Consider the following 12,621-nt stretch of genomic DNA (forward strand, 5'->3'; position numbering starts at 1 on the left):
TAGTTCTCCTCCATGGGCCGGAGGTAGGGGGGGACGGGACTGATGCCTCCTGCAACACCCTACCGGCCAAAACAGGATGCGGGGGGTCTGCGCACGGCCTCCCTGAACTTGTTTTCATCTTCCATGCCCTCCTGTGCTGGCCAAAAACAGGCCGTGTTGCCCCTTTTCAGTCCGGTTTCAGCTTGGTTTCGGCTGCAGTGCTGCAGGAAGCATGGAGGGTAAAAACGAGGTGCGGGAGGGTCGCACGCGGCCTATTTTAGCCGCCAGAGGCACCACAGGCCAGTCCTTTGATATTTCCAGGCCAGCCCCGCGGGCTGGATTTAAGCAGGCCTTGAGTTCGACACCCCTGTTATAGGTTTTCCTGCCTAAGCAGGGGATTGAACTAGAAGACCTCCAAGGTCCCTTCCAACTCTGTCCTGTCCTGTCCTGTCCTGTCCTGTCCTGTCCTGTCCTGTCTTGTCTATCTTATCCTATTCTATTCTTTAAATGCAGAGCAATTTTATTGAAAGAAACACGTTTGAAAATGAGGGAAGAATGATGTCTCTTTTTGCTAACTTTTCCCATACAGTTTCAATAGAGTGAGCATTATTTTCAATTGTCTGAACCATTTTCAATTGTCTCAACAATCAGTTGTCTGTATGATCACCCTCCCTACTGTTTGTCAGAATGATTCAAGAAAATATAATCCCCATTTAAAAAAAAAAAAAAAACCAGCAAAAAATTAGGTTTAAAATAGGTCTACAAAGATATCCCAGCTCTGGAAACTTGCTGGCCCTTACCTTGCCTTCAAATTCTTTACACATACTTTTACCACTATTACACTGGAAAGGCAGTCGTTCGGGATGCCGGCAGAAGCTCAGTTTCACCAGGCCAGGCACAGGTTTCCCATAGGTGTACCTGGAATCAGAACCCACCAATGGGAACAAAAACACAAATAGCGAGGTGGTTGCATAGAGAAAGAAGATCAATCTGAGTTAGTCACTTGGGTTAGTCTCTCTCTCCCTCTCCCTCCCTCCTTCCCCTCTCTCTCTCTCTCCAGAATGCATAGTATTTATATGGTGCCCAGTTATGTGTGGCTTTTTGTTGCTAATTGGGGTATTGATAGACAGATATTAAGTCATTGGTTGTTGTTTGGAAACAACAATTAATAATAATTAATTATGTTACCCTAACATGGTCGATGGAATTAACAATCTAGTTGAAAGACATTACAGAAGATACTATATGGAATACAAATTTAAAGTCATTTGAGGGTTTTATTTATATATGGAAATATCTTTTAGTGATATGGGCAGAAGAATAAGGATATTAAATATATTATGTATGGTAGACCTGTAGGATAGTGGGTGAAATAAAATTGATATGGTACAAGGTGATAGGTAACGTTACTGATTGCTTAGTTCAGGAAAAGGGATGTTATGTTTAGATATTAATATACTTAAAAGATTTGAGTTAAGAGATATACGTATGGGGGTGGATTATGAGTAGAATAAATGCCAAATCAGGATTTATTATATAGTTTCATAGCCGAATGTTGTTTGAAACGTATAGTATGCGGGGGACATAATAATAATGTTAGAAAGAAATGTTTAGCACATAGGGGGTGGTGTAAAAGGGTGGTAAAGTATTATATAATGTGATATTAATTTGGATTTCATCTTGCAGAAGCCAGGGGGGGAGGGGAGGGGGAGGGGGGGTTAGGGAGTGGGGGGGGAAGGGGGAAAAATTTGTATTTGAAAAACTTTTCAATAAAAAAATAATAATAATTAATTATTATTAATTAATTAATTAATTAAGGGAAATAATAACCAATGACTTAATAGCCAGGGAAACAACAACCAACAACTTAATAGCCAGATGTCAATATCCACAATTAACAACAAAGAGCCACACAGAACTAGGCACTACATAAATACTATGCATAGAACAGCCCGTTGCACACATTCTGCAGAGAAGTAGTTCCCTGAGGATGGAGCAGCACAACTTCGAAACTCGGAAGACTGAACCTCTGGTTCCGCTGACCAACTCAGATTGGATCCTGCAACATTATCCTGGGACACATATATTTGGCTATTTTTTAAAAAATGTTATTTTAATGTATATGGCTCATATATATCTAAGTTTGGTTTTCTTTCTTTCATAATTAGTTATCATTTTTTTTTAATTAGGTCAGGTTATCATTGATTTTATATTACCGTATTTTTCAGAGTATAAGACGCACTTTTTTCCCTCCTAAAAGAGTCTGAAAATTTGGGTGCGTCTTATACTCTGAATGTAACCTCGCCCAGCTGCTGGCCCCCACCCAGCGGCCTCTGCACATCCTCTTCCTGGCTGCAGAGATTGCCACTGAGAATGGCTTGTGTTTTGGGCTCCGCACATCACATTTTCAGCCTCTAAACGCTCTGTTTGAGAGCGTTTAGAGTTTGAGTTCAAGGCTGTGGGGATTGCCAAAGCACATCGCTGCCAATCGCCGCCCGAAAATGCAACACGTTTAGAGGCTGAAAACGCGCACAGTGCCCAAAATGGCTACCCGGAACAGCTGCTGCCTTCTCTTACTCCTTTCGTGCTTTGCCTGCTTTAGTCACTGGGGCTCTCTCTGACGATCAGCTGTGCTTTAGAATCTGTTTTTAGCCCCAATCAGCTGCAACCTCAAAACCAGTGAGTGAACTAATGTGCCGAAGCTGACCAGGCTAAGGACATTAACCAGATGAATACCTGGTAGGCAGAATTTTTTTCCCCTATTTTCCTCCCCAAAAACTAAGGTGCATCTTATATTCCAGGGCGTCTTATACTCCGAAAAATATGGGTATATTGTATATGTTATTTTTGCCATTTATCCATCATCTCAGACCAGTATGACTCTGGGCAATTTCCCGATACTTTTAAAGAGCAAATCTTGCAGCCAGGATTTTTTCATTCTTTCTGCTTGTTTCTGCTCTATTTGTTTAAACAACCCTTGTTCGCCCAGCCTTTCACAATAACAGCCTGACTGGGACTAGATTGCCTTAAAGGGAACTCTGCTTATTACTGTTATACTTTCTCTCTCACCAGCTTCATTAATATTTATCTATTAGGTTTATTACCTCCAGAGCCTCCATGTATATTTATTTCTATCTATGGGTTATTGTATGTTGTTATTTCTTATGAAATATGTTTTTATTATTCTGCTCCGATTTCCTTCAGAAGGAAGTAAATTATTACCATCATCATCATCACTATTATGATGATATTACCAAGAAGTGAGCAAAACCCAAACAGGAGCAGATTTTCCATCCTCCCTTTCTTCTGCTGTTGTGGCCCGTCGGCTGCCAGCAGAGCTAGCAGCAGAGTCAGACGAGGAGGAGGTTGAGGGAGAGACTGGGCCAGCTTCGGAGCCTTTGGAAGCCTCTGATAAGGAAATGGCATCAGAGGCAGAGCCAGGGCCTTCCATCATCCCCTAGGTGGAGAGGCAGCTGTCTTACATGATGAGTAAGGGAAGGAAGGAGAGGAGAGCAAAGAAAGCAATATGCCGGCTCTCAGGAAAAAGCTGACAACACTAGCCAGTCCTTCCTTGGCTGGGAAATAAATAGGAAGGCTTTGGGAGTGACCGGCTGTCACAGACAACTGTTCGTTTTCTAGTATACAACAAGCAATTCGGATTCCTTGGCCAGAGCCAGCTTTGTTGGGACTAATTCCATTTATTTTTTTGTTACTGTTCCTGCCCTGTTTTGGAAAGGGGTTTGTTTTACTCATGAGTAAGCACCCTATCATTACTTGCGAAGGCTGGATCAGAACACACACCAGGAAACTCCTGCACCTTCTGCTCACAATGGGAAAGGGAGAATAGATGAGCATCACGTACCTGCCACACACACTGACTTCTATTTCCTTAGTCACAACCTGGATGAGCTTCGGGGCCTTCACCAAAACCTCAAATTTGGGCAGAACTAGAAAGAGGAAAGGGAAAAAAAGAAAGTCATGAAAATATTAACTTCCTGACCCAGAGACTCCATATTCACCTGTGATCTGTATGTAATTAGTTGGTAAATCATTATCTCTAATCTCAGAAAATGGGTTAATTTTGCTGAGTAACCAGATCAGTGTTAAATCTGTTGGAGAAAGTGAGTCTTACAATTAAACTAGGGGTGGGTTCTAAATTTTTTTAATAAGAGGTTCTGTGGGCGTGACTTATTTTGTGGGCGTGGCTTGATGGTCATGTGACAATTCTTTAGGATTTAGCAGAGGTACTGGTCTACCAGGCTTTTAACTGCTTCCAGAGCTGTACCGGTCTACTTATTTGTTTTTGGAGGCACCGGCTTACCCATTTATTGTTGGAGGCACTGGTCTACTCATTTGTTTTTGGAGGCACTGGTCTACCCATTTATTTTTGCAGGCACCAGTCTACTCATTTGCTTTTGGAGGCACCGGTCTACCACCAAACTGCCTTTTACCACTGATCAGCTATAGGGCGGCCCTTTGAAGTCCTGCGGCAAGAGTTTAAACAGTTTTTTTCCTTCTAGCCGATCAGCTGGGACTCAGGAGGCAGCAATAGATTGAGGGTGGGGCCAAATAAAAGGTAAGAATAATGCGGGGGGGCAGAACTGGTTCGGTGACATCATATCGTCACCGCTACCGGCTCGGTGGAACCGGGCCGAACTGGGAGGAACCCACCACTGAATTAAACAAAATAAACAGAATTATAAGGTCTGCTAAATCCCTCATTGGCCTGCTAAATCCCTCATTGCCAAATATTTATTCATTTATTCATTCATCCATTCATTCTCTCCCTCCTCCTTTCCTTAATTCCTCCTTCCTTTCTTCCTTCCCTCCGTTCTTCCTTTCTTTCTTCTCCCTCCTTCCTTCTTTCCTCCCCAAATTTTTCAGACTATAAGAGGCACCTAGCTTTTGGGGAGGAAAACAAGAAAAAAAAAATCTGCCTCTGCCTCCCAGCATCCATCCGATATTCATCTGGCTCGTTCACCGCTGCCTGTTCGCCACCGGCGGCTGTTCCCCACGGCCCATTTGCTGTCCATTCTGCGGCAGCGCCTCTTCAACGCAGCCTGTTTGCCACCGGCCATTCGCCACCAATTCCTCCATGGCCCGTTGTCCACCACTGCCCATTCTAGAGCAGCTGATCGGCACTGCACCACCACCCCTCGCTGCAATATTGACTTTATAAAATGCACAGACATTTCCACCCACTTGGCGGGGGGGGGGGTGTAATGCATCTTATACTCCGAAAATATGGTACTTACTTCCATTTCCATCCTGCTTTTTTCATCATTAAAAATAATCCTAAATATGAATGTTCTAGGAGGAATGTTTTTTAAACCTACCAGCTCAACATGAAGAGGCATTTAAATCTTCAGTGTGCAGATTAAGCTGCTACAACTTCATTGCGACAAATAAACCTTAATTCAACCAGACAGAATAGGAAGGAAGGAAGGAAGGAAGGAAGGAAGGAAGGAAGGAAGGAAGGAAGGAAGGAAGGTTGGTTAGAGGGACAGAAGAGGGAGGGAGGAAGGAAGGAAGGAAAGAGGAGGGAGAAAGGAAGCAGGAAGGGAGGGGGAAGAAAGAAAAGAAGGGCAAACTGGATCTCCTTACCGTATTCTTCCACATCAAAGCTGTCTTCTGCAACTTTTGTGGAGTCTTTCTCTATGACCACTTTGTAGGTGCCCAAGAGGGGATCGGAAGACAGAGAATAGGAAAGCTGGATTATGCCCAATGGAACCTCCACATCTCTCCACTGGAACACCCGGTTCTTTTGGGGATCCTGGAAAGAACAAGATAGCAAGTTTGTCCATAAACCAGAATTGTTCTAGAATTAGTGGTTCATGACCCAGACAAAGTAGTCCTACAATCCCATTCTCTGAGTGGTATTCGCAGTATATTTGGATATGACAGCCTTCCAGAGGCCCACATATATTTTGGGCTTAAACTCTCAGGATCTGCACCCAGCAAGGACAATTGCTGTGCTGGGTGGAAATTCAGAGAGTTGTACTCCCTAATTTTCTGAAAGCCTCAATTTGGAGATGGTGGCTGTAGGTTTTAGAGTCGTGGTGGCGCAGTGGTTAGAATGCAGTACTGCAGGCTACTTCTGCTGACTGCCAGCTGACTGCAATTTGGCAGTTTGAACCTCACCAGGCTCAAGATTGACTTAGCCTTACATCCTTCTGAGGTCGGTAAAATGAGGACCCAGATCGTTGGGAGCAATATGCTGACTGTAACCCGCTTAGAGAGGGCGGTAAAGCACTGTGAAGCGGTATATAAGTCTAAGTGCTATTGCTTTTAGCAAGAAGGCTCTACCATTAGACAAAGGGATGTTCGAGCTCAGATTGTACAAGCTGAAGGAGGCTGGGACATAGTTCCTTGAACACTTAACTTTAGAGCAACTAATTTAAGAAAGAAAGGAGTGAAACAAAAAAAAAAACAAGCCTCTCGGCTGGTTGCCAGATAGCACTGCCTTACTCCAGAGGACCACTAGATGGAAGGAATGTGTTCACTGAGTAGCTCACCATTCTGCTGCCATCTAGTGGACACTTTGAGGAATTGCAGCCCAGAAATGGTAGCACTAAACCTATGAACTACTTTATGCAGGAAGTTGATTCATGTCTTTAATTGATTTCTTGATCGATGCTACTGTTTCTGTGATCAAATGCAAGGAAAGGACTCTCATTCAGCCCCATTCCTAGTAAAGAAGATAGGAATGGACCTGTCAAAGACAAAATATCCCTCGTTTCCCAACAGAATTAAGTTTGCTACTTTAAGGGACTCTGTAAAATAGCCCCATTCTTAACAAAGTGAAACGGGACTTGATATTAGCTACTTTAAAAATATCTCTCTCTCGCCACCAAGAGATCTCCTTGTGTCATTTTCTGGACAACGATCTGGAAATGGTTGCTCATTCTGATTTCCCAAGAGCCTGTAGCCCTCGTATTTCCTGGTGGCCTCCCATCCAGAGAGCAATGAGGTCCAATCAGCCATGGAGCTGGCACTGCTATGACCTTTCAGCACATACCTGGATGTACACAAATGGAAACTGTGGAGACAAAAAAACAAAACAAAACACAGGAATATCAGAGACACCAAGAAGTGAACATGAGGATAGAGAAAAAGAGTAAATAGATAAAAAAAGGGATATGGGAGATTCTTTTATACTGCATTATCATTTTGATATGTATTTATTTGTATCTTGCCTTACCTCAAGGAACTACTCTTAGAATTCCCACACACACACCCATAACAACCACCCTGTGAGGTTGGTTGGTTGACAGTGCATAGCCACAAGGTCACCCAGCCAGTTTTCATGACTAAGAGTAAATTTAAGCTTAGCACTAATCCAAAACCTGCAATTACTCCATCAGTCTTCGCTAGTTTTCATCCAGGGGTATCTCCACACACACACTGAGTTCAATGTTATATGTGAGGAGGGAGGGCTCCATACAATTCCCCTGGAGGGGAATTGACCCAGGGGAGAGCATGAATTGAATGTTTTCGCACAGAGATGCCACCATCTCTTAGTACCCCTCAAAATTTACCTTCTTCTTCGTAGGATGGAAATCTTTATCCATGGAGACGATGCGAAACTGAACTGCAAAAGACAAGAGGGAGAATATGTGGGGAAAGTAGCCACTAAATGTACAAATATTAAAATATAGAAGGGATCTTGGAGATCATTTACTGCAGTCCAGTGTTTTCTCGTACTTGACAATTTGAAGACGTGTGGACTTCAGCTCCCAGAATTCCCCGGCCAGCCATGGGATCTTTCCAGAAGATTCCGTGCTGGCTGTGGAATTCTGGGAATTGAAGTCTACACGTATTCAAGTTGCTACAGTTGAAAAATATTAGTCCGACCCCTGCCCAGGGCAGTAATAAACTGCTGCAGCACTCCTAGTAGGTGGCCATCCAGCTTTTCTTTAAATCCTTCTGCCAATCCTTCCTCCTGGGTAGTCAAGGCCATCCAGCTCCATTAAGACATTTTTTTCTGATGTCCAATCATAATGCACTTTTCTGACATTTAGACTATTGTTTCATGTCTCCTAGAAATTGCTCAATTCCCCCAAAATTGAGCAGCTAAGACATACATGATGACTGCCGTCAGACCTCCACATAGTCGTCTCTGCTCCAAGGTGAAGAGCATACCCACTATCTCCAATCATTTATCATAGATATTTTTATCCTCCTTCCCTTTGGTTGCCCTTCTCTGGAGACACTCTGGTTTGTCTCTTTTCCTTGATGAACTGCAGGGTCCAGCCAACCAGAGAAGAACAAGGAGGATTCCTGACCCTGAAGAAGTCAAGTGGTTATGTCTATCCTGGCTTTATTCCACTCAGTAGATAGTGTTGGGAAATGATTATGGGTCATCTCCAGGTTACGTATAAGTAGTCCTCGACTTACGACCACAACAGCCCAAAATTTACATTGTTCAGTGAGACATTTGTTAAATGAGTTTTGCCTCATTTTACGACTTTTCTCTCCTCAGTGAACCGCTGCAGTTGATAAGTTAGTAACTTGGTTCTTAAATGAATCTGGCTTTGAATTTGCTAATCAGAAAGTCCCAAAAAGTGATCACATGACTCTGGGACAGTGCAACTGTCAGAAATATGAGTCACTTGCCAAGTGTCTAAATTATGATAATAGGATTATGGGAAGGCTGCAAAGGTTGTAACTGTGAAAAATGGTCATAAGTCACTTTTTTCAGTGCTGTTGAAAAAAGTTGCTTACAGTGATCCTTCTGACCATCACAGACTCTTTATGATCACACGATCAAAATTTGGACACTTGGGAACTAGCATGAATTTACAATAGTTACAAGCAGTGATGGGATTCAGCCGGTTCGCACCTGTTCAGGAGAACCAGTTCTTAAGCAGAATTGATTTTATTAATTTGGAATAGGGTTGCAATGGTGTTTCTATGTTTCAACTTCTGAAGGCAAGCTATTCCACTGGTTGATTGGTGTCACCCTTAGGAAATCTCTCCTTAGTCCTAGGTTGCTTCTCTCTTTGGTTAGTTTCCATCCATTGTGTCTGTCTGTCTGTCTATCTCTATCTTATATATATATGTGTGGGGTGTGTGTGTGTAAAATTCAGTATCTACATGAACAGTGTATTGTCTGGGTACAGTTAATTTTGAGAATAATAAGTAATGATAACAATAATATTCATAGCATTGATAATAATCACATAATATTTGCCTATCCATACTAATTAACTTTCATTGTATAATTAATGATTCTCTTAAACTTTTAAATTTCTAACTTCTGTTTCTGTTAGCTAACCATTGGTAAAACGAATCCCATGTTAAAAAATATTCTGTTTCTTCCTTTTCCTTTTTAAGTGTTAATCTATCCATCTCTGCGCATTCTGATATTTTTTTATTACACTTTTATCTGTAGGGCTCTCTTCATTTTCCCACTGTTGTGCAAAAACAACTCTCGCTGCTGTTTATACATGTAAAATTAAATATGTATTCCTTTTATTGTACTTTTCTGGTAAGATACCCAACAAGAATATTTTTTTAGATCTATATGTTGCTTTACCATTTTTTTCTAACCATGTATGTATTTTTGCCCAGTATTTTTTTTTTTTTTTTTTTTGCCTTTGGGCATGTCGACCACATATACAAAATATACAAAAGTATGAAGGCTATTGCTTAACGCATTGTAAGCCACCCTGAGTCTCCGGAGAAGGGCGGCATATAAATCAAATTAAAAAATATATATATGATAGTACGAACCCGGTATCTGATTCCATTTCCAACATTTGGCGGACATGTTTTTAAACAACTTTGCCATTCTTGTTGGTGGTAAATGCCATCTATAAAACATTTTATATAAATTTTCCTTATATGCAGTTGACATTGTTAATTTATAGTTTCTATCCCACAGTTTCTGCCATTTATCTACCATTTATCTATAGTATGTTTGGCCCATACTATCATTGTTTCTTTTACTTGTTCTTCTTCCATTTTGATGCTCAATAAATAGTGTAGTGACCACTCACACAAAGGTTGAGGATGTATGTGGTCATTTTATTGTCTTACATAGTGACATTATATAGTTTATTACTTTCAAGTTACAGTGTACTTGGCAGCATCTCATTGGCTACAGAATCTTCCAGGTAACTGGAGTCTTTGGTTAACCATTACTGCTTTGCTTAAGCACTTATAATGTTATTTAGGGTTAACACACATCCCACTTCCTTTCCTCCTGTTCCTCTTGTTTATAGAGTTAGGGTCTTAATGCCATTTCCTGGCGCCTATATGTGAGTAACCTTCCTTATCTGAGGTTTGCCATCCAAGATAAGGAAACAGTCCTACACATAGCAGACTACAGGCTCCTACAAAATAGCTCAATAAATTACATTTTTTAAATTAATTTTTCATCTGTCCCTGCTAGTATCTGATCTAGTTCTATTGGTTCTTTATAGAAACCATACATTTTTACATCTTTCTCATATCTTGATCGTATTTGCATGTGCGGCCGCTATGCTAAGTCAACCCCTTAATTTTTCAATTCATGTTTAGTTTTAAGTTAGCAAAAAGAGACATCATTCTTCTCTCATTTTCAAATGTGTTTCTTTCAATTAAATTGCTCTGCATTTAAAGAATAGAATAGAATAGAATAGAATAGAATAGAATAGAATAGAATAGAATAGAATAGAATAGAATAGAATAGAATAGAATAGAAGTTGGAAGCGACCTTGGAGGTCTTCTAGCGCAATCCACTGCTTAGGCAGGAAAACCTATACCAGTGATGGCGAATCTTTTAGACACCGAGTGCCCAAACTGCACGTGTGCATGTGCGCACATGCAAGTGAACATGCACACGCATGAGCAACATGCGAACATGCATGCACGGACATACTCGTGCACATGCGCAGCAGAGACCTGAAGGCCAGCTGGCCAGCAGGAGGCGGGGCATTCCAACACCGGAAGCGCGGCAAGAGGTAAGACCTTTTTCTTTTGTGAGATTCTGTTTCGTCGTTTGCAGGGAAACAGAAGCTCACGAAAGAAACGCTGCAGAAAGCTGAGCTGGGGCGACGGCGGACGTGCCAATAGAGAGGGTTCTGCATACCACTTCTGGCATGCGTGCCATATGTTCGCCATCATGGACCTATACCGTTTCAGACAAATGGTTGTCCAATCTCTTCTTAAGAACTCCGAGTGTGGGAGCACCCACAACTTCTGGAGGCAAGTTGTTCCACCGATTAATCGTTTTAACTGTCAGGAAATTTATCTTTAGTTCTAGGTTGCTTCTCTCCTTGATTAGGTTCCATCCATTGTTTCTTGTTGTGACGTTTGGTGCTTTGGAAAATAGATCGACCCCCTCATTTTTGCAGGAGCCCCTCAAATGTCCTGACAGTGAGAACAATTAATCAGTGGAACAACTTGCCTCCAGAAGTTGTAAATGCTCCAACATTGGAAGTTTTTAAGAAGAGATTGGATAACCATTTTTCTGACGTGGTGTAGGGTTTCCTGCCTAAGCAGGAGGCTGGACTAGAAGACCTCTAAGATTCCTTCCAACTATTGTTATTGTATTGTTATTGTATTGTATTGTATTGCATTGCATTGCATTGCATTGCATTGCATTGCATTGCATTGCATTGCGTTCTGTTCTGTTCTGTTCTGTTCTGTTCTGTTCTATACTATTCTAAATACTGGAACAGTGCTATTTTATTGTGCTATTTTATTCTGAGTTGGATTAAGGAGAAATTTCAAATTGGCCATGCCCACCCAGTCACATGACCACTCAGCCACACCTACTCAGCTGGTCATGAGAGCAGAGAACAGGTTGTTAAATTATTTGAATCCCACCACTGGTTACAAGCATCCGGGAATCATGTGATCACCATTTGCAACCTTACCAGCCGGCTTCCGAAAACGGGATCAACAGAGGAAGCCAGATTCGCTTCACAACTGCACGAATCACTTCACAAATGCAGTGATTTGCTTAACAACCAAGGGAAGAAAGGTCGTAAAAGCTGGTGCGACTCGCTTAACAATTGCCTGGCTAAGAAATGTAAAATTTAAATTTGTAAAATAAAACCTGTAAAAATTGCAATGATAAGGGCTTGAAAGGGTTAGAAAAGCAAGAATTTCAGGAGCAGGTTTCCCACTGGAGTCGCAGGTTTCCCACTGGAGTCGCCCTTACCTTGCTGTCCCGCTCTGTAGATTGGTTTGTCCGTCTGGATGAAAAGCAGATTCTTTGGTTTCTCAATCAGCACTTTTTTGCGGCTCCAGAAATTCTGAGTCAACCCATTTGCTCTCATCACGAGAACGGCTTCCGATGGGGGCGAAATGTTGCTCCACCTGGGAATCTGCAGGAATGAAAAGAGACAAAATCAAATGGTTTGAGCAATATCGTTATCGTTATGTTCTATTGCTTGTGTTAGCATTATGTTGAATTCCAGTATGACATGGTCGCTCTCACCCAAGGTTCTTGCAATTTCAACTCCCTCTATCCAGAGGTGGGATTCAGCCGGTTCAGATTGGTTTGGGTGAACCGGTTTTTAAATTTTTGTGCAGTTTGGAAAACTGGCTAATCGCACCACTGGCTGGCCCACCCCTCCCCTCCCCTCCCAGTCACTCCTTATTTATTTATTTATTTATTTTTATTTTATTGAATTTGTATACCGCCCTACT

General features: G+C 41.8%; 1 protein-coding gene across 4 annotated transcripts in view; it reads right to left on the minus strand.

The window, feature by feature from the left end:
* Positions 1 to 12,621, minus strand: part of LOC139311779 (alpha-2-macroglobulin-like) — a 78,884-nt gene that overhangs the window by 52,424 nt on the left and 13,839 nt on the right. For all 4 annotated transcript variants that reach the window (XM_070936287.1, XM_070936290.1, XM_070936289.1 and 1 more), the window contains exons 3-8: positions 12,131 to 12,296; positions 7,518 to 7,570; positions 6,998 to 7,018; positions 5,584 to 5,752; positions 3,842 to 3,926; positions 780 to 897 (exon numbers count right to left, since the gene is read on the minus strand). In XM_070936287.1, coding sequence (XP_070792388.1) covers positions 780 to 897; positions 3,842 to 3,926; positions 5,584 to 5,752; positions 6,998 to 7,018; positions 7,518 to 7,570; positions 12,131 to 12,296 — 612 coding nt within the window. The remainder of the gene's footprint in view (positions 1 to 779; positions 898 to 3,841; positions 3,927 to 5,583; positions 5,753 to 6,997; positions 7,019 to 7,517; positions 7,571 to 12,130; positions 12,297 to 12,621) is intronic.

Source organism: Pituophis catenifer, unplaced genomic scaffold (assembly GCF_029215685.1).
Source record: "Pituophis catenifer annectens isolate HBS135680 unplaced genomic scaffold, rPitCat1.0.hap2 SCAF_2, whole genome shotgun sequence".
Lineage (NCBI taxonomy): Eukaryota > Metazoa > Chordata > Lepidosauria > Squamata > Colubridae > Pituophis > Pituophis catenifer.